At 37.6% G+C, this 23,648-nt stretch overlaps 1 protein-coding gene across 2 annotated transcripts; it reads right to left on the bottom strand.

Annotated features, from left to right (window-relative positions):
- Positions 1-4,722: 4,722 nt before the first annotated feature.
- Positions 4,723-15,415, bottom strand: LOC103703348 (protein MEI2-like 2). Of its 2 annotated transcripts, none has more exons than XM_026803088.2 (13): positions 15,111-15,415; positions 14,160-14,203; positions 13,922-14,065; positions 13,400-13,836; positions 10,241-10,399; positions 10,044-10,160; positions 9,785-9,936; positions 7,909-8,000; positions 6,827-7,796; positions 6,652-6,736; positions 6,503-6,571; positions 6,070-6,249; positions 4,723-5,355 (listed from the first exon to the last, which is right to left on the bottom strand). In XM_026803088.2, exons 2-13 carry the CDS (start codon positions 14,191-14,193, stop codon positions 5,203-5,205), a joined length of 2,592 nt encoding a protein of 863 aa, XP_026658889.2. In that variant the 5' UTR covers positions 14,194-14,203; positions 15,111-15,415; the 3' UTR covers positions 4,723-5,202. The 2 variants fall into 2 exon arrangements, with proteins under 2 accessions (XP_026658889.2, XP_008784396.2); XM_008786174.4 differs by having other exon boundaries at positions 15,067-15,415.
- Positions 15,416-23,648: the final 8,233 nt, after the last annotated feature.

The raw sequence follows: 23,648 nt of genomic DNA on the forward strand, positions 1-23,648 counted from the left end.
AAATTCTTTGATCTAGACGTCGGTGCAATGATAAGGACTTAATTATCAGACTACCGATCCCCACATTGATGGTCTTCTTATTTAAGCGAAGTCGGAGGCGCAAATTCCGCATCATGGGACCAGCAGCTATTTGCATGGGAAATAGGCCTGCTGCAACTGAACAGACTTCTAGTTTGCAGACGCAACCCTCCTTTTGCAAATTACCTTGATTATATTACAGAAAGGATTGATCTATTTTGGTAAAAATTACCCTGATTATATTACAGAAAGGCTTGATCTTATTTTTTTGGTAAATCGGATTATTAAACCAGTCTGAAATAAAATATTAATGGAAATCAGAAAATAAAATATCGGACAATTCAGAAGGGATATTTGTCACTGTCATCCACGAAGTACTTCGAGCATGATTGGCTACAAATGCTGCCATCCAGTCTATAGCATCATTAGTTTTTCTATAGACGTGTTATTTTGTAAGAATGTCGAGCTGCACAAGTTCCCCAAACAATCCTACCTCAGGTGGGTTCAAGTTGTATCTTTCGTGTGAAAGAATGATTCCCGGCATCAACCATTGGATTGCGCAATAGCGGCTTCGAGATCTTTGCAGGCACTCTAAAATCCTTCTATCACCTGCCTGCACAGAACTCGAAGGGGCTATTGTATTATCCAACGTTGATGTTACAAAAAAAAAAAAAAGATAAAACATTATTTGGTGTGAAAGGTATAACCCCAGCTCTCTCAAAAGATGGGCAATGGTCTCTAAAAATGGTGAATCAGATAGCCAATAAAGGTGTGATCTTCAATGTTTTACTTCCGAATACTTGTTATCAAATGATAAAGTGGTCCTCTTTGCGAGCCCAACTTAAACAGAAGAGAGGATTAAGTCATAGCCCGTGGCCCGGGGGAGGATGAGAAAAAGAAGTGGTGAAGGTAGGACGGAGAAAATGAAAAAGAGCTTGATAGCTTTTATTTCTCAGTTCTGGTTTTTTAAAAAAAATACAAAATCAAGATAAAAGGCATATATTTTTTTATTTTTTTTATTTTTAAAAATTATTTTACTATTTTTAAAAATTATTAATAAATTTTATTTTTGATATTTTAAAAAATAAGAAACTCATATTTTCTACTATTACCATCAACATCACCTTACCACCATGGCCACTGCTACCATTTCTAATCTTGTTATCACTGTTGTTGACGATACAACACCAGAATTGTTATCGTTGCCTCCGCTACATAACCAACACTTTTACAACCACTATCACTACTATTGCCACAATAATCATCAACGCCACCTCCACTAGACAACCATCATCAATGTCGTCATCTCTACCGCATGTTTGATGTCTCACTATCACCATCATCACCATTGCTACAATCATCTACCACATTACTATTACTATTGTTGGCATCTTTGTCATACCATTACCACTCTCTCCACCAACATAATTATTATCTCCATTGCTTTTGTTAAAAACAAATTTTTATTTTTGGATATAGAATAAAAATCAATGTGATATCAAACAACACCTTTATGTTTTTTTAGATTAATATCTTAATAGAAGTCAAATACCCACTTTCCTGTAGTGGTGTCATGCTATAACAACATGCCCTTTAAGAGACTCCAAGCAACAGCATGGCTGTGAACTAGTCTCACAGGCCGATGGGTCTCAAGAAAGTAAATAATTCATAGATTCATGATTTATTCGTAAATATCACTTAGCTTTCCCAAACCGTTGAATTATTTATAGCTCTTCGATTAAACTACCAATCAGCTTGGATAATTCATGAAGAGATTTAAAATTAAGGCATGTTTCGTTAAGGAGTATTGGGCTCTGGAATAGAAATAAGAATGAGTGACTCCCATTCTAACCATTTAGTTGAGAGGAGTCCCATTCCCACTTTGATTCCAAGAGGAAATGGGAATGCTTTACTTCTCCAAAACCCAATCTCGATCTTCTCTAGTATTCAAATCTCATTCTAATTTCGATTCGAGTCACAAGCCAAACACATCAGAAAATATAGCTATTCTGATTTTCATTACCATCTATTTTAATTCTGATTTTGGTTGTGAACTAAATGCACTCTTAATCTTAAAGACTCTAGGGTACTAACCTACCCTCCCGATAACTCAGGTGCGCCCTACCAAAAAACTATGAAAGGCAAAGCAACGGACGGTCTGCTGGGCATTACCCCAGCTCAATTGTCCAAGTCACCTGTGGAACCAGACAACTCATTGATGGCCCACGAACTTAAGAACAGTATGAAGCGAACCCACTTGAACACAAAATCTTTGCACCATATAATGATACAAAATCATGCCAACTTGCACTTTACCGACTGCATTTCTTTTCTTCTTTTTTTTTTATAGTGAAAACGGCAATTTATATAGCTCTAACGTGAGTACATCCTGCCAAATCAAGAGAAAGTAAAAAGTAAAAGGGTTGGGGTATGCCCCTCGTCTGCATTTTTTGCAGGGGACTTCGGCCCTTGCTTGTGTCATGGAGTGGTCCAGGCCCTTTCAGCATCAAAATTTATCTCACTTGGTGGTCAACCGGCTATCTGCTTACATCCTCGGTACCACTCTCTTATCGACACCTAGTCAAATTTACCTCACCTGGAGACGAAGTTGACATCCTTATTCCTTTGCGAGGTGGGCAATGCATGAAAGTGTTGTCATTCAAGTATTCACCCCCCCCCCCTCCCTTTTGATAAGATAGATGGATCATGCATATCTAGTATGAATATAACCAATAAAGTTAGAAAACAGAATATCGCGAAACATAATTAGGACAGCCGACAAGTCGTTCCAAAGCATCCCTCTAAGATGCTCTACCATAAAAAATGTAACTCAGTCTACAACACTGATCGCTTCACGATAGATACATCTAACCATCCAGAAGATATTCCTTGAGCTCCTCCAAATATCAAGCAAGAGCATGTGAACAGCACTAGAACCTGCATGACTCTAGATCCAACCAATCACCCCTCCAGAAATTTCTCTATCTCAAGTTATAGGGAAAACATTTGCTCGGACAAAAATAATCTTAGCACCCTTAATAGAGGTTTCTAAGTAGGAAGTATTGTGACCAAGGGAACGTAAGTAGTTATTGTTGCAGAGAACTCGCAGCCTTTTCGGCTGCAAGTACGCTTGCTAGAATATGCGGTTAGTTTCTCTTTTTTTCCACACAGAATGCAAGCAAAAGAGTTCAGAGATGGCTACCTAGAGTTGCTCATGAACAATTCATGCATTGGCTACCAAGATGGTCTTTAGTAGGACTATCATTTTTTTAGCACATTAAAAATATTCTTATATCTCGAGTCCGCTACCGAGATTCTTTGCAATGTGATCCCTGTGATTCTTACTTCTCAAGTCCCACCAGGCAAGGAACTTATAGTTAACAAGTCAGAAAGCTTGAAGTCCTAACTGCTGCTCCACAAGAATCCTTATCACTGTCCCCAACTTAACTTGGCAGTCTGGCCCTCTGGAGAAACACCGCCGAAAGCATACAGCATCGAACCGATCACGGATTGAAAAACACATGCCCAACCAATCTTGAAATAAATCTTTTCGCTTCACTTCTAATACTTGTTCATTGCTAGCCGAAAAATGAGAGCCAAGAGTTGGATTCATTTAGCTTTTCAGACTTCTGAACGGTCTAGAACTAAGTTCTGCTCCACTAAAGCCTGGCAAGTTAGCAGTCAATCATTACAGTGGTCGCTATGTCATTAACTTTGGTGGATCAAAAATAGGATATATGGTGGGAGGGCACGGAGTTTGCTCGCCCCACCCCTTCGTCGGCTTTTGCTTTTTGACTCTTATGAGTGCGCTCATACGCGTATGGTAAAGAAGAGAGAGTTTCTTCTGAGAGGGCCCGGAGGATGCCGACTCGGGAAAAAGGCCACGATCTAAGAATTTATGCAAGCTGTATGGGGATACGTTTGGCCGCCTGGATATATGAGCCTGGCCCATGTTGAGGAGAATGGGCCTATTGGCAAAGGGTTTCAGCACTAAATAGGGTAACTCTATTATGGCCATGGGTTTGGAGAGTGATGGACAGCATGCTGCATCCCAGCCATCAGCAAGAACGTTGGCGCTGAGAATCCTAGGGAACATTGAAATTTTCAAGGTACATCGGAATGCATGAACGACCAGCACAATTTCCTTTGACTTCATTAGATATGAGATTAGGGCATCGAAATTTTGAGATAGTTTGGAATATCGCTTAATCACACAAGATAACTTCTCTTCAAATCAGCCACTTGGACCATGATTTAGAGGCACCTTAGTCCTGATGGAACCCCACCGAAAAAATCTTTGACTCGTTAAATTTCAATTTATAGGAAAGTTTTATACCGGTATCGAACCTGACATAAGATAAACAAGCCATTGATCTGAGCACAGAATTTGCAATAATGCCAAAACTATGCTGAAAAGCAATCCATATTAGGGACCCGAGCACATTAAGGATAAACGACCATATGTATTAGCAGCCATTAATCTGAATTAGCTACAATATCTAGGAGTTTGATATTTTCTAATAAATTAGAAGAAAACAGGCAAGAATGATCAATTTGTGTCCTTTGATTTTCCTATTGTTGAACACCAAGCAGTGAAAACCTGTTAGCAAGGATAGGAGGAATACGTTCTCATGCTACAGATATTCATCACCAATATATATCATATAGGGACACGAAATGGTCAGCAAGAGAGAGACGCTTGAGTTCAGTACCCAAAACTATACAGTTTCATTACTGCAACCCATAAAAGAACTAAAAATAAGATTGACTGGGCAAGTTATGTTCCTTTATACAATTCAAAACTATACTAATTACGAAATAAACAAAGTACCAGAAAAACTAAAGATAGGAATAAGAGAACCAAAAGAAAATGACTGCAACCATGCTCGGTTACGAGCAATGTGGTTGGTTGCTCAAGGACCAACCAAAAATATCACCTATACAACATTACCTTACTTTCTTGTGCACGACCCTTGGATATCAATTTCTATCTATACAAAAAAAAAGGAACACCATGAAACCTATCCTTCATTGACAATTTGATATATGCAATAGCACATCCATCACCTAAAAAGTGGATGCACCCAATCAGACAATTGCACCTCCAATTTCCCTCTCACGGTTTTGTACACTTGAATACCTATAGAACAGTCAGCATTCACAACCACCTGTTTGCTGTAAACACTACACTTTCGGTCCATTTTCAGGTAGGGTGTTCTCCTCTGGTTTCTCACTTGGATTATTATTCTCTGTCGGACTTCCTGCCAGGTCGCCTCCTGAAACAGTCCCATCTTGAGGCCGCACACGAATGTTCATACCATTTAATGGAAATGCTTCCTGAAAAACCCATTGCATTTCAGTGCATTTATCTCGCAAATACTAGAAATGAAAGCAAGAAATTCACATGATTTGAATAATAAATACAGAGGATATGAGACTGTACTTTAAGTGCTGTATCCTCATGTATAAAAAGACCAGTCATTATATCATATAACAAATGTTACCTAGCATAAAAAAATTTGAGCAAAAATAATACATATCATTTCATGTAATATTCCACGGTCAAATCTCACATCAAATAAGATGACTAAGAAGTTAGAGTTCATAAGTTTATATACAAAGTAATACAAAACTTGCAAGGATAGACTATGGAGGAGTTGATCTTCCCTTAAATTTTAATCCATCAAAGACAGCATTCATAGAGCAAATGTTATGGAAAATCTAAGCATTCAATGCCAACTGATGCAGTCAATGACATATGTTGGTTATGAAAAAAAAAGAAAACCTGCATATTTGAAAAAAGATAAATAACAAGTACTTTGTAGCCTGGACATTCGAAGCAATGCGGAAGGTCTTGGTGGATGGCAATGGCATAAGCAAAACATCATAGTTAATAGTTCTATCAGTTCCAGCATGGTCATATTAAACCTTCACATACTAAATTTAAGGAATTCAACATGTACGTCCAGCATTCTGGTCGTATTTTAGATACCTGTACATCATTCTATGTTATGAATTTCAAAAAAAAAAAAAAAGACTTATTCATTTTACCTGATCACTAGCTTCAGGCCCCTCAGAATGGAAAACAATAGGGCGGCAACGCTTGTCCTCATTCATCAAGCTTGAGTTCTGGAAGTGGGCAACAAGTGCTGCTTTGCCCTGAATTCTAGCGTATGCCAATGAGGCAACCTTTTCACTGTTAAACTTTTCCCATTTTTTCCCATTAAATGCCTGTACATGAATCAAAAAGCTTAGCACAGTGTTTTTCAATTTCACAAGTTTTTATGAGTTAATTCTAGTTTATACTTCCAAATGTTAAGAAGCTAAATTCAGTACAGCAGAAATACTATGCCTTGTTTGAGGTTTAGATTGCTTAGACATGACTTCTTGTTTGTCAAATATAGGGTTCAAGCATATACTGTCATCATTTCAAAAGGCTTGATGACTATAATGTCAAAAGCAATCATAGGAGTGGAGGTAACACCTGATAAAACGAGATGATATGAGAAGGAGACACCATGTTTATAAATGCATAACCAACATTGCATTTGTTCTGCACATTTGGAAGGTCAACATCAAATTCAGCTCAAGAAGGCATGGTCACAGTATCTTTTGCAAATTCACTGAAATTACCTTAAAATCAATTGGCAAGTAGAGGAAGTCATAGGTACCCTTATGACTTTCATCTATGGTTGCTAACAACATCTTGGAGGTGTACCTGGAAAGCAATTAGCACACATCAGTATCTCCACTAAAACAAGGAAAATCTCTCATCAGCATAAGTTCACTATAACATCAATTTGATTACTTATTTGGGATGTTTTTTATCATTAGTGTTGTTCGGATATCTTCCCCACTGACAATTTTTTCCAAGTCAAGCTGATACTGCTTGATATCTACTTGACTCCCACTGTTGTCAACTCGGCGACTGCGACCCCGCTCAAGCAGACCCTCAATGCTAGCAGAACCTGGTCCAGGATAAGGAGCATTCCCAAAGAATGTATGGCCCAGTCTCTGTGAGGAAATCATTCTGAAATTAGGTGAACTATTACCAGATATATTTCCAGATAAAGCAATCCCAGGATTCATAGAGGCCCGAGCACTCATATTCATCATTAAGCTTCCATCATTTCGACCAATAGCCATATTTCCATATGCGACCTGGCTCATGAAAGATGTATCCTGTGACTCAGGAACAAAACCAAAGTGCCTTTCAAAAGGAAGACCAGAGGGAGCTGACCCCACATGATGGTGATGGTGAGAGTGTGATGGCCCAACGAAAGAACCATGGTGATTTGAATAAAGAAATCCCTGCCCTCGTGCATGGCCATTGGAAGCGAATGAGTGTCCGATAGATGGTGACTGCCAAGCAGATGATTGGGAATGCTCTGAATAAGGAGTTGGACTACCCCAGAGAAACTGGGGTCCACTCAATGTTCCAATCCCAGATGCATTTGAAGCTGAAAGACCAAAAGAAGATAGAGTTCCTGGACTTGAGCTCACAATTCCATTATTATGCCCTGGAAAGGAATGAGAATGTTGAGATGCAACACCATGTGATGAGTTGCTATTAGAGACCGGCTCTACATGGTTACCCCTGTTTTGGTCTTTCCCAATTGGTGCAATTTTCATAGAGTTTGACATCACAGGAGTTAGTACAGAAGCTGATCCAGGCAAATGGTTCCCACCCATAGGGCTCATTGATCCCCCAGCTGGGGATTTGCTGAGAGCTTGAAGTGGATTGTTATCACTTGGACTGCCATATTGAGCCCATGAACCTGTCATCAAAGAGGCATCCAACTCAGCTCGTGAAAAGAGGCAAAATTAAAGCAACATAATGGCCATGACAGGTGCATGGGCCTCAACAAAGACTAAGAGCATTAAATGTACCTGGAGGAGAGTTGGTTATAGGTGATCCCAAATGATGCCTGTAAACTCTGGTTTCATCTTGTTCCAATTCATGAGTCAATTGCTGCATCAAGCTGAATTCAGGAAGTAAATTTTTTTAGGATTTTCACCACAAATTACTTTAAGAGGGATTAAAAATTAAAGCATAGCTCATGACACAAGCAGTAAACATGTCTTCCATATATCATAGCCAAAACCGACATGCCGTTTACACCATTTATATCATGTAACACATAATTTCCCATCTGCATATTTTTATCTGCGTTACAAGAATGTGCAACCCGTGTAACATTGACAGGCATGCAAATGTGCATTCACACACACAGCTTTACACAGTACTTTTTAGGAATAGGAAAGAATGAGTGATCAAGAACCAGAAATCAGTATGAAAAAATCCCCAATAAGAAACAAATCTGGACTGACTGATTCCACTAGAAGCAATCAACTCAGAGAAATTTATTTTGAAGAAATAATGAAAGGTGAAAACTTCAAAATGTAATAATTGAATAAGCATCCTTCCAACCAATTGCAAGCCTATGATCAACAGAAAATTTAAACCCCATAATCCTTTCCAGTTTGGTCTTATGAAAGGCACACAAATTGGTTGAACATAACAGGTCAGCAGGCCCACAAGAGGCGCTCATTGGCTTCAGGTAGAGATTCCCTTCACAAGCATTTGTTACATGCTTGACCTTATAAACCTACACATCCTAAGAGCTATACACATGCCCCTCATCCAGACCACTTTGTAAGGTCTCAAATTTCTTCTAGCATAATTAAGATTTCCAGATCCCCATGTATCATCATTTTCAAAGTGGGATCCTATTAATAATATACTAAAACATGTAGGACTTTTTTGGTAAGTAAAATTGTAGGATTCAAGAAAAAAAAAACAGATTATAAAATGAAATGTCAAATAAAGGGCATAATTATACCATGCCAAGTTATGACAGTAAAAACAGGCCCAGCCCTCACGTGGCTTGTACCACCATAATTTGGTAGAAAATCTCAGACAACAGATAGTAAATTAAAGAATCAACTTTAACTAAAACAATGTGCAAGGCTGAGTTCTCATATAGGTTGCAAAACTTTCTCAAGAGCAAAAAAATAGCAACACTTGGACTTCATTACTAGTAACACTCCCTTCATGCAACAAACAACCATGATTTCATTAAGAACATTTCTCAGTCTCAGAAGACACAGAAGTAGTAAACCCAGAATCATTGACCACAGTTCTTGAATAACAGGAACAGGAATGCACTAATGTAATTTTGCAGGAATCTACAACTTATTGTGTCAGACTCAGGATAGAGTAACATACATCTTGAAAGAAACAATAGGGCTGTTTAGTTAACAAGGTTTATAAAAATGGGTAAATGAAAAGCTCAAAATGAATGAGTTTTACCAAATAGTTGTTTGATCGTTTCTGCAAAACTTGTTTTGGCAAAATTGACAAGTCATAAAACCTGAAAAGTGAATTTTATGAAAAACAGGTTTCTATCTTTTTTCCATAAAATCTGTTTTACAGATAATCGTGTTTTGTGGATATACATTTTAGTAAAACTCACATGCAACCAACCAGCACCAATATTTCAGTTAGAAAAGTTTCTTTGCCCTGTTACAGGTGGAAAAGAGAACAGAAGTGAAAACAAAGATAGTCTGATTTGATCATCCTTTGATCAACAAACAATCATAAAATATTTGAATTCTTGAGTAAATAATGTAACTCTCAGACTAACCCAAAAAAAAAAAAAACTTAGATAGAACTACGTGATAAAAATAATAATAAAAAAAAGAATAACCAGAACCATGTAATACAAACTAAGTGCAGATGCAGAAACCAAATTGGCAAACATACTTTCTACGAGCTCCACCAGGACGGCTAGGTTCCAGCTTTATTCGTTTGCCAGCTATGTCACTCTTGTTCAATGCCCGAAGGGCAGCTTCTGCCGCTCTGACATCATAGAACTCAATAAATTTATGGTGCCGCTTGTGTGGAGTCTCTCTTATCTGCTTTATGCAACAAGAATTTGCAACATGTCACACGAACAGATATGAAGCCAGAGTGAGTGAGAGAGAGAGAGAAAGAGATGGGGTTGAAAAAACAAACTTCCAACCTCTTTTACTTCCCCATAAGCCCCGAATATTTCACGAAGGCCATCATTTGAAACTGATGGATCCAAATTAAAAATTACAAGAGTTCCTTGGTTCATATCTTTGTCTGATGGATTATCCTGGTAGCAAAAATATCTATCAGAAGTGAGATAGGTTAAAGCATAAGTGTAATCAAATGAGAAGATATCTTCTATCAGACCTTGGGAATTGAAAAATGAATATCAAGCTTTCTCCGTCGTAAGGGTTTGTTTTGTAATGCACGCATGGCAGTTCGAGCAGATCGGATATCATAGTAAGATATCATCACAAATCCCCTGTGCTTGCATGCAGTGTAAAGACTCCGGATGTCCCCAAATTGCTAACAAAATAAAGAATGTATAGAAAAATCATTCTACAAGAATTTACACAACAAACAGAAAGGGCAAGAGCAAAGTTTACAATTTAGAAGAACACCCTACAAGAAGCAAAACTAACTGGATCAAACCAAGAACATAAGATTCATGATTGACATGATAGATGAATGCAGATACTAACTCGATGTCAAAGATAACAGTTCTCTACTAATAGTCACCCAGGGAAAACAACCATAATTGCATACCTTCATCCATATGAGCAAAATTCTGAAAAATAAAACGATAATTAGAGAGTAGCAGTAGTTTTGTTCCACTTGCTTTATTGATTAGACCAGTATTCTACTTTCAACAAACATTTACTAGTGGTTACAATATACTAAATGAGGGCCTAAGTATTTGATGTCATGCCCAAGCACAATTTACCATTGCTGACCTGTTCTGGGCACGTACCAGCACAAAAAAAAATACATGGTACTACAAAGGACACACCAAGGGCACACCAAATTATAGTAGGAGTTTTGGGTGTACCAGGCTCCTAGTCGAAAGAAGACATGTTTTAAACAATCAAACAAGAATTGTGACTATTCAATTTCAACCAAGTCCGAAAAATCAAATATGACGATTATGCAATCAAGAAACTTTATACAGGTAAACAATCAAGAAACAAAATGAAGCAGCAGCAACAATTGGATATGGAAAATCATGCATACCCTGGTAAACTATTGACCCAAGAAAATCAGAGTTTATCATGTGATGCATAGCGTATTGTGTATCAGTCCCTATCAATTGTTTTTATCCATATTATGGAAACACTGTCATATGAAGAAACTAGTAATTGGTAAAGAATATACACTTTCATATTGTTTTCCCAGAAAATTCTAAAGTATAGCATGCACAAACAAGTTACAGTTTATACAAGTTAATAGACAGAAGAGATACTTATTACTCAACAACCAGACCTGAAAATATAGCTCGATGTTCAAACGTGTCTTAAAGAGATGCCTGATAAATTTTTGTCATGCACAGTTGCAAGTTTTGAACAGAAGATGATGTCTAAAACAGTCAAAACACATCCTAGTGCCAAAAAAATGAAATGTTAAAACCAACAAAACATAACTCTAACATAACATCCAAAAATTTCCTTTACTAAGTTCCTGGAATTAGTCCTTTAGGCATCCTAAATCCTATAGTTCAATCAGTCAAGGGTTTCCCATGCTATCCAGCATTAGCTAAGCAGGAAAAATGTAAGACCATCTCCAAGAGTCTATCTGGTTTCTCCTGAATGAAATGTGTGACTATGACCTTTTACAAAGTGGCATATCAATAAATAAAAAAAAGGATTCAAAACCTTTTCTGTGTTCTGTGAGTGGTTACATTACTAGTAGCATCAGAAAAATAAGCTGAAAACAAACAATAGCAGCAACAATCTCAAAATGTAAATTTAACATTTCATCAAATCCAACCATCCAAATCTAAGATAAATCAGTTTTTCTTAACCTTGTCTTATACATAAAGCAAGCTATAGAGAAGCTGGCAGAAAGTTAATAGCCTCGTACATATATTCACACGAGCACACAAGCATATACATACATAGTATATGTGAATACATGTGTCCAATCATAGCATATTCAGTGACAAAAAGATAAAGTTTTATATCAGCCATGCTTCACAGCAATGGGGCATATAGGTTGACACCTTATTCTTCAATCAAGGAACAATGAGCAACAACATCAACATCAATAGTTTTATTTCTATTTATAACCAAAACAGTCACACTAATACTAAGGATCACGTCAGCAATATTAGCTCATGTTATCGCTGAGTCAAAAGCCTGGACACTAAAAAAATGGCACAATTCTCATGATAAACAATGTATCTCATCCACAAAAGAAAATTATATCAAAACACCAAATCGTTTGGTCCTCAATTAACATATATATAATCATCTATGATCGGTTCAGCAAAGCTTGGCAATCTTACAGAAGCAAGGGGAAAAAATGACACTCCAAGCAGCCTCTAACTCAGAAGACAATCCATAACCCAATTTATATATTTTTTTAAGAGCGGTTATCAAGTACAACAGCACCTTTTAAGCATGCAGGCATCCTTTACAGCTTCCCAACTACACAATGGTCATACAACATGAAATAGGGCATCTTTTGTCTAGTAACAGAAGGCACCATGACAAATACAAAACAGAGAGATGAAATAAGCTTAACATCACATTGGTTAAGTGGATTCCTTATCCTCGGCAAAAATAATAACAGCAGAAACAAATAGGAGAGTTGCCTATCATATTGCTAATATGATTAGTATTATTTCTTAAAAGATGGTTTATTGCCCCGAGGATAGATGCTTAAGAGCAAATGTTAAATGCATATACAAATATAGAGCAAAACTTTATACTGCTCCAACATGTACTTATAAAAACTGTAATAGTAAAACAGTTTTCAACTTTTCATCGTATGAAAAGTAATCTACAGAAAGACCAGATTTTCATAATGCAAAAATAAACTTTCTTATAAATCTGAATATTACACAAAGAGAAATGTATATACAAATTCAAAGCAAAGCTTTATATTGCTCCAATATGTAGTTATAAAATATATAATAGTAAAAAAGTTTTCATTGCGGGGAAGTAAGTAATCAATACAAAGACCAGATTTTTAATATGAAAATATACATTCTTATAATGCTGAATATTGTGCAAACTTCAAATATTACCTGTATATTAACATGGAAATCTATACACCAATCACAAATAGGTGGAGATTGGGTACATGACTCTTTGGCTGAAGAGTCACTCACAAAGAGCCAAAGACATTCCCAATTTTGAAATACCACACAGACCAATAGGAGAAAACAGACAATATAAAGAGAATAAATGAGATTGGTGAAGCAGATCCACTGGAATACAAAATTACCAAAAATGAAATGAAATACTGCATGAAGCAACAGGGAAACTGGAGCAACATGAAAAAAGAACCATGTCACACGTAATTTACCTCAAACAAAGACCGCAATTCTGAATCTTCAACATTACTATTAATGTTCCGCACAAATAAAGTTCTAGAAGGATGCTCTCCATATGGATGTTCCCCAGCAATAGTTCCAACACCATTTGGAAGGCTGTACTGATTAACCCCATTACCAGTATAGCCATCAGCAATACTTGCCTTTGCCATCCCAATTGTGAGACTCTCTGTAGGATCAGAATCCAATTCTATACCCCCTCCACTGCCGAAAAGATCGTACTCTTCTAACTCATCCATATGACTAGGCAACCCCCTAAGGTCAAAATCATCCATAATTCCAGCTAAAAGCTCCTCTTCATCATCAGGTAACAGACTCCCAATCCCTTGGAGGTCAATATCATCGACAGAATCCTTACCATCAATCTTTTTACTCAGATTATTTATTTCAGAAGGAACCTCATCTATCACTGAATAGCAACACAAAGCATGCAAAAAATTAATCAATATAAAGTGGTCGGTACTCAACAATGTCACAAATAAACAGCTGCATACATTTCTCGTGTGGAAGAACAGGTAAGGAGCTTGAGAAAAGGCTTGCATCACTTGATCCATGATATGCATTAGATCCAGATGGAATTCCCCAGGCACTGCTTCTGACCTTCTGCATAGTCTTCACTGGAGGGATATTTGAAGGTCCTGTGGGATGTAATCGAACATAAAATTTCAATTTAGATTAAATGAATTTCTCTTTCCATGACTGAGAAACACGATAACTTTTGTACTAATCTACCTGATGGTTTTAAACCACCCCACGACTGATCCATGGCATCTACTCTGTATGTTGGCAAAAGAAGATAGATAGTTGAGGTAGAGCTGGAGAGAGATGTAAGTTTCAAGTTGCTACTATTTTACCAATATTACCATATCACAACAACTATGTAATCATTCAAGGTACTTTTTTTAAATTCTATTGTAAGTTTATTGGATCCTTTCTTAAGAATAAAAACAGCACATAAAAAATATACATCTACACAGTATATATTGGAGTAAAAATCGAATAATCTGATTGGAAAACAACTTATCGATTCAAACATGCCAGATTCCGCACGTTAAACGCACAGAATAGCTTTCCCCCGATTCCAAAGATCAGATGACCCAAATTGAACTCTAATATTACGAAAGCAGACAGCCAGAAATAACAGCAAGAGCACTAACTCTGTTACTAATAATATCCATCAGGTATGAGAGTGCTGGCTGACAATACCTTCAATCCGTCCAAGAAGCCACTAATTTATCATACAACAAAGAGAAAAACAACGGAATTTTATCAAAACCTCCGATTTTTCTCCGATTAAATATAAAAAATCTCAGAAAGAGCAATGTAAGTCACAACAGCTCTCCCAAAACCGCGAATTTATCAAATACAAGTCCACACAAAACCACTAAAGACCAAGTAATTTTGAGCATCTAACAACAAAAACTGCTCCTTGGTATGACTGATCAGAAAAATATAAGCACCAACGAAGGAATTTAAAGCAAAATCAAATCACACACTCCAAGTCCAAAACTTTTTAACAAATCACATCAAACACATACGATCAAGTCCAAAAAAAACCTCCTTTCCTACAAACGTATCGCATGTCAAATCCCAAATAAACACCAAAAAAAATCAAAACCAAGAAGCAATAGTCCCTTACCGAGCACAACAACTCAGAACTGAGCCAAAGAACCCCGAACTCACCGAAACCAAAACCCTAGAGTGCGACTCTTCAATTCAAACCCTAGATTTCCCGAAAATCAAACTCCGAGACTACGCCCCCGCCTCAAAGCCGCCGCACGAACTCCAATTCCCAAAGACGATCCCTATTCCCCCAATTCGCGAGAGAAATCAGAGACAGAGAGCCCTCTTTCTCCAATCTTTCCTCTATTATTCGACTCGACTCCCTCCCCCCAATGCCCCAGAAAAAGAGAGCAAAAAGAGGGCGATGATTGGAGGCGAGCGAGGTAAATAGAAGAAAGCGACGGGCAGAGAGAAAGAAAAAAGAGAGCGAGCGGGTTGGGAGAGAGAAGGGAGAGATGGGCATTGCATGCGCCGGGATTTTGCTGTATTTGAATCGCTTTTGGCGTCCGTTGACACAGCGTTGTTTCGGTGCTCCGTTCTCCGCTCGCTGCAGGCTATTCCCTGTTCGGCCGCGGACGGGATTAAATAGGGAATATCCTCGGGGATAATTTGGAAAGTTGTTAGAATAACACGACAGTGACGCGGTTGAACAGGGAATCTCCGGATTACCACGCTGACTATTCCCATGACGAAGGGGACCGAATAATCTTTCCTTTTGTTTTCTAGTCCTGTTAATTGATTGACTGTTGATTGCGGTGATTAGCATTCTTTGCAACTATAGTACTATTCCCAATTATAAAATAGGCGAAGGTGGCTGGGGATAAGATAACTACGTAAGCACTGAATTATCTTTTATTATTATTGTTAGATGATGAGGATGATGTGGCTCCTTGGGGGTAGTTGGGCATTGGATGCCGGTGGGTAAAGATGGCCTAGGTAGATAAATCAATAGGGCCTATTACATGAAATTGGCTCGGTTGGCTTGATTCTCTAACGTGTCGGGTCAAATTTTTTTGAGCTGAAAGCTAAAGTTGTATGTTGATCATATTACACTTCGTCGTGTCGTGTTAAAAAAAATATTTATGTATTATTATAGATAATACAATATGGATAGATTTTATATATGTGATGTTTGAGTCAAGGTGCTTACGACGTGACTTGTATTCAGATTTTCAATTCAAATACAGTCGGTGTTTATTAGGCAGAGAGGCATAATTCATTTGCATCTGCTACGTCATGATAATTACTTGACTTGAGGTTGAATACATCAATTTTTTTAATAAAGATGGTTAGCTTATCACATGTCACACATAAAAGTGAGATGCATGACATACATAGATTTGGGTTCTCACTTGTGTTTATTGAAAGCTTAATTAAGGTTCTTTGCCCTTGAGGATAGCTAAATGTTTTATTTTGGTATGTGCAATTAATATGGGAGTTTTTTTTATTCTCTTCGGAAATATGCTGAATATATTTTGATGCAAGCTTTGCGCCCTAGTATGAATGTCCAACTTAGATGGATTTGATAGCATGGATTTGGCCACGTATCAAATTTTTCCTTAGCATTTTTGTGATGATGAGCGGCAATATTTTTCAGTTGAAATAGCTTATGATAATAATAGCTGAGTGATATAAATTTTCTCCTAACTTTTGCCATAAAGAGATCAAATATGATCGAGTTTGAACTCTAAATCCAAACTTCTATCTTCTTTCCATGTGACAATTGGTTTTACCTTGTTAAGTAAACTTTAATATGTTGAATCTACATGCTATGAAAATTTAACCATGATAAAGATTACATCAATGTTAGTTTGCTATATGGTAAAAAAACAAAAATGAATTTTAAACCGGTGTTTTTTCACTTGCTCTCACATTTGCATGGCGAGTTAGCCCACACATGCTTTTGCAAAATGTTGTTTGGATGTCTATGTCTCTTAAACGCCATTTATTAATATCCCTATTTAAGTGCAAAAAATGTATTCAGGAGGCAAGAAGAGACCAATCACCATTTAATAGTCTTCCTCATTTAAGTGGAAACTATGGAAACAAACTTATATCACCTTAATTCCAAAAAACACAAAACCCTATATTGGTAGCCGATTTTAGACCAATCTGTTCATGTAATACTATTTGTAAAATAGTATGTAAGATTCTAATAAATAGACTTAAGACCTATGATATCTTTAATACACTCTACACATAAGGCATTTGTACAAGGGCATAAAATTTCTGAAAATATACTTATAGCATAAGGAATAATGCATTCTTAAGGCAAGCCCCTAGAACAAAAAGCTTAATGGCACTTAAAATAGACATTAAAAAGGCTTTTGATAGAGTACATTGGGCATTCTTGTTCTCAGTTCTAAACCGTTTTAGTTTTCATCCAAAATTTATAAAATGGTAAAATTATACATTATCAAACCTACCTTTGCTCTACTGGTTAATGGAACACAAACATCCTGGTTGCAACCATCAATGGGCCTACGACAATGATGCCCATTATCACCTAATTTTTTTATTATATGCTCTGACATATCGCCTAATCTGTTACAGTTAGTAGTCAATAATCAAGTATTACGAGCATTTAGATGTGGAAGAAATGGACCACCCATTACTCATTTTCTTCATTGATAACTGCTTATGAGTAGCTAGAGCAACAGTCCAAATTATTTTAGAAATATACTGTGCAGTAAATGAAGCTAAATCGAACATTAGTTTCAACCCTTTAATAGACATTGCATTCAAAACAAATCAGAAGAATTATGCGGACTCCACTCAAAGAAGATACTTGGCATTATCTAGACGTTCCTCTATCAGATGCCGGATTGAAATAAGCAAACTTTGCTTATATGGTGGATAAAATAGAAACAAAAAATGAGGGTTGGCAATGGAAGGCTCTCTCCTTTGCGGAGAGAGCAATCTTGCTACAATTAGTCTTGGCATCTATATCAATATATACAATGTCATGAAAAAGATTTTCTAGCACTTTTATGGGGACGCTCAGTAGATCAAAAAGGGATACGCTTAATATCCTGAAACATTATATGTTCCCCGAAATCTAATGGTGGATTGAGTAGTCAATCTTTGCAGGAGAGACAATAGATTGTAATGTGTAAACTTGCAGCACAATTGGCTTTACGACCTCAGTCTTTATGGGCCAAAATAATAACTTCCAATTACAAATTTGAAGGTAGATGGAACAAGTATCAAGTTCCACCTAAATGTTCGTATATATGGCGCAAAATCTCTTCTTATGCATCCAAAATGCAATACCAGTTCAAATGGGCATTATCAGATGGAACTTGGGTGAATTGAATGCATGAATCATGGTTCTCTACCATTCCTCTAAATGCTTGGTCTACTTATTTAAATATGGAAGTGGATCTGCAAGCTTTGCAGGCAGCTGATTTCATCCAGTCTAATAGGACATGGAACAATAATTGCCTAGCCACAGTGTTCCCAAGTGAGATGATGACCATTATTGCTAATACCCATATAGCACAGGGTTCTTGTACTGTTCAGTTATTCTGGAGCACCACAGAGTCTGTTCATATATCTTCAAATGATATTCATCATAATTTACTTCATCCTAATCCACCAGGTGTGACATCTTCATTTAAATGGATATGGAAATTTAAAAGTTCCCATGAAAGTTAACATATTCTGTTGGAAATGGTTATGATTGAAACTGCCATGTAAGCAATATTTGTTTAGAAATGGGTGTTATCAATCATCAAGATATAAATTGCGACTAATGTTCTGATGAGGAGGAAGATGTTGAGCATATATCTGCATGGTGTCAGTTTGCAAAGATATGTTAGCAGAAATGATGCAATATAGACCAGATTTTCACTCTTTGCCAGCATTAATCAGTACATTAGATAGTGCCATGGTAGAGAGGAGGATCAAGGCTATAATGGCATACACACTATGGCTACTTTGAAGAGCCAAAAATGCTAGAACTTTTGAAGGTATTGTTACCACACCACAACAGATTATGCACCAGTTATTATGTTTCCTTGATGATAGTTTTTATATTAAAGATCAGCAAGCCTCTGCAACTCAACCAAGGTAATAGGGTAGTTCTGAAACTTTATCCTTACTACCAAATAATGTAACTCTTGTCAGGTGGCTACCCCCTCCCTTTGGAGTTGCTATAGTGAATTTTGATGGATCTATCAAAGAAGGAAAAGCTGCAACAAACTATATTATCAGAGATGCTAAGAGCAAACTGTTAAACGCAAACTACTAAAAGCAGCTGTGGTTCGCCTTAACCCCTGTTCTGTGCCATCTGCTGAATTGATAGGAGCTTGGGAAGGGATAAAATCAGCACTGATTCATTTTAAAAAGGAATAGACTTGGCTTGAAGGAGATTCAAATACCATTATGTACTGTTCCGTGCCATTTGCTGAATTGATAGGAGCTTGTGCGGGGATAAAATCAGCAGTGATTCACCTTAAAAAGGAATAGGCTTTGCTCGAAGGAGATTCAAATACCATTAGATACTGGTTTAACTCTCCTTCTTTATGGAAATATGCAGGACATCTGATGCAGGACGGGTTCCTTCCACGGAACAGGGCCGTGGAACAGGGGAACAGGGAGAAGAAATTGCAGCCGTGAAGATTTGAAGCCTCTTCTCCATGGGGTGTTTGGATCAATCCCAGTCCCACGTTCAAGGAGAGTCGAATCATATTAGTTTGCTTCTGGATTTGGGTTTAATCAAGCCGGTTTAGAGTCCTTGTTTATTGCTGAAGTTATATGTTTGGTTTCGAATTAAGTTGGGATTAGGGAGCCGTGCTCTTCTTCTTGGTTAATGTTCGTTTGCAGCCGCCATTCTTAATGAAAAACTACGTTGAAGTTCAGCGTGATTCCCCTGTTTGGTGCCCTGTTTCTGGTTCCAAAGCAGAGTGTTGCTTGTGATTCTTGCAGCGCTCACTTGGTTCTGAGTTTTCCTCAGTTCCTGTAGCGTTGGGAACCCCTTTTTCCACGCTCCCCTGCAGCAACATCCTATCTTAAATGATTTAATATAATGGGAGCTGGTTCTAATATTTTTCAAAGCAACTTATATTCCGAAAAGCTAATAAAGTTGCAGATTGGATTGCCGAGAGTGCATGGGATAAAGACTTAGATATCAATCAAATGGATCCAGCTGAGCTCCAGATTATATTAGATGCGGATTCTGCAGGTTTGTGTTACTTGAGAAGTTCATAATGGCTGGTGACGGGGGTAGCTGTAAAAACAGAGTTCTGATATTTTGTTTTCCTTGTAGGTTAGTATGACCCTCCGAATGTACCCAAAAAACAAGAGGAGGAGGAGGAGGAGGAGGAGGAGGAGGAGGTGATGGCAATTAGAGAGTGTTTCTATATGATACATATCAGCACATTTAATGATTGTGTGATGCAGTATAATAGCAGGTCATGATTTGACCATCCCTTCGTGAATCATGTCATTGTGAATTGCACCAATTCCTTCATGGCATACCACATGACGTACCAACATATGGATGGCTGAATGGAGCTCGTAGAATTCATCTAAAAGCTCTTAGCATGTTGTGATCTCCTCATATTCTTCTTGTTTAAATTCGCGAGCCTACCAAATAGGCATGAGAGCTAAGTATCATACACATAACGCTGCGTCAAATTCTGGGAAAAAGCCATACATTAATATCCGAATTTCTATTTTACAATTTTTTTATTTTATTTACCTATATAGTTAGGGAATATTATAAATGATAAGCGATTTAAATCTGTATCTAGGCCCCGCAAGAGTATTGCAGTTTTCAAAGAAAAATAAAAGCTTCACTGCATCACTTCATTCCTTGTTCGATGCACTGATCAAATATATAAGTTGATGATGGGTCACATAATATGTAGGCCTCGACCTATCATGTGCCTTTTGTACACCATATCAGTATTGAGTCATCATAGAGGATTGGTATTTGAGAAGGAAATGGAGTAGCTAAAAGTAGGGATACTCCTTTTTGTATGTAGAAAAGTAATTAGATGTGTTGGCAAAATATCAAATTTATAATTTATATTTTTTTAAAAACCAAAATGTCCAATTTTAATAACTAAGTCAAAATTTTCATCTTTGTTAAGATCTTAGCAGCAATTTTGATTTGTATCAATATAGGCCACCCCGCAATAAAATATTTAGAAAAAGGAGTCAATCATATGTGATCTCGAAAGCATTACAGATATTTTTTCTTTTTTTTCCCATGCTACCGTCAATGAAGCATATGTTACCTCTAAATATTGACCGCTAAAATTTATAAAATTATTTAATAGTTTGTAACCTATAATTTGGACGATACGTGTCAGTCATCCAAGCCATCTTATTATCTCGGCCAATATAAACTTAAAATTGCCTGATCTGATCATTCGACTTGAAATCGCTTAGGGCAGCAAGCACCAAGGATAGTTGGGTGAGGCAACGCCATGGCCTTCCTCCAATCTGATTCAGAGGAGAGCCAAACTCACTTTGCATTTTCTTCTTTATAATGCTTTCAATTATTTTGTCCCTATCTCGATGCTTTTTTTTCTTCTTGCCGAGATGGGCGTTTCACACTACTCTAGTGTGAATACATCTAAAAATATCAGACAACTTGTCCCTAAAGGCCTTTAGCATTTGTGCCTCAATGGTCAACCATAAAGGAGGCCATCCAATCCACGGCCTTGTTCGCCTTCCGATATACATACCTCGTCCCATAGGAGTCGCATCCTCTCGCCAAACTCCAGATGTCCTGAATTAGAGAATTCACGCCCACCTCCCTAGCTCACCCATGGATCTAGCCAATCACCGTGCTTGAGTCAATCTTAATGCTATTAAAAGACTTCTTATATGAAGACACTGGACGGAAAAGTTACTTCGAGTATGATTTGATATCAACCAAAGGAGGCCATAGAGGAAAAAGGCGTTAGAACTAGTGGAAGAAAATAGTATATGCTTACCAAAATGTCCTTTATTTTGACTAGTCCAAATAAAGGTCCATATATCATCACACCATCTCAACTACTCCACATCGTACATGGCATGCACCATGTGAACGTGCATGTTGCTAATCACAACTGCTCGTTTCTATAACAGTCCATCGAGATGAGCGCTTGATGAATAAGGACCATATGAATGAGCAATTATGCATGTGGTGCAGTGTGGAATATAACTTCTCCTTTCTATCTCATAAATAACAAGAAATTATAGCTTGCACCATGCGCACCATTTCAACAGTGCACCATGCTAATCGTGTTTAGATTTATGTGAATTTCTATGCTAGATTGTTACCCCTGCACATCTATGGTACACCACTTACGTGGTGCCCATGGTGCAGGATATAATTTCTCATAAAAAGACAGCAGCTAGCAACACCCAAATTGGAAATGAGGAAGGCAAAACCTTCCCAACCTATTAGTTAGGGCACATGGCAGTCCTTCAGCCATGTACAGATTATTTTCATGCGTAGCAATTATCTATTGTGAAATAAATACTACCATTGAAGACCATCAATATCTTGTAATCTCGTATCTCTATTGAAAACTTGCAATATATCGGTCATTTCCCACCTTTTTCATTTTTCCATACCGGGCAAGATCAACCAATATCTCTCCTCTCGATATCATTCGTTACCTTAAATAGCCGATTTCTTGACATAAAAATCTCGATCCAAGTCGTTAACAAATCTGCCAACCTAATCCCGATGCTCTCACAGATCCAACCTAATGTCTCTCTTGAAGCGCCGGGCGGGATATCATGGATCCGGATCCTCATACGACATCTGCATGTAATGATGGCCTAATCGCAAATTCTTTATCAAATTCCACATCGTCGTGATTGTAATTTGAGTCTTAGTTAATCTAAACCTAGGGGCAATTACATCTCCCTCTTATTTATTTATTATTTTTCCTTATTTAACGACGGATGAATATAGTTTTATGATGCATAAGATATAGGGTGCATATTGTACCAATAAAATATTTTATGGAAAATGCTTTGAAGTACTGAAAGAGGCCCGCAGGGGTGCTTTGAATTCGCATGAATGCCACAAATGGAGCAATTTGATTCGTGCAAGGCTCCAACTGTTTTTTTATTTTTCCCAGTTAACCTAGCTTTGCTCTTGTTTTTTTTTTTTTTTCAGGTTGAGACAGTGGTAGGAATACAGAGACAAGCGAACCGTATGACAGGATACAGTCTCTCATGTTGCCTAGTTAAAAAAAGAACCTGTTGGGTTTGCGTTTTTTTTCGGTAGACACTTCTCGGGTTTGTACATGCATATCTTTTTTCTTGGCCGGTCTAAACGGAGCCCGACAGAGCGATCCGATCCAACGTCTTGGTTTGCTTGGGTAGCACCAGGAGATTCTCGGTCGGTTTTAGACTCGGATTCTGGATTCACCAAAACGACATGGGCACCGACACCATGAGAAAGTAAGGTCCTTCGGCTCATTAAATTTCAGGCCCTTAAACTAGGCAAGTATTGGGAATGAACCATCGAGGAACCTAAATTGACATTTGAAGTGCTGGATATTTGTCTACCTGATCTTGGGATAGGCTGAAGTCATCTTGACCTCGGAAATGTCCCAAGAAAACTTTATCTCGGTATTCATTGAGGTGCTAGATGGATCCAACCAAGTAACAAAGAAGAGCCGAGTATTTCCCTTTAAAAAG

The sequence above is a fragment of the Phoenix dactylifera genome, chromosome 8 (assembly GCF_009389715.1).
Source record: "Phoenix dactylifera cultivar Barhee BC4 chromosome 8, palm_55x_up_171113_PBpolish2nd_filt_p, whole genome shotgun sequence".
In the NCBI taxonomy this organism is placed as follows: Eukaryota; Viridiplantae; Streptophyta; class Magnoliopsida; order Arecales; family Arecaceae; genus Phoenix; species Phoenix dactylifera.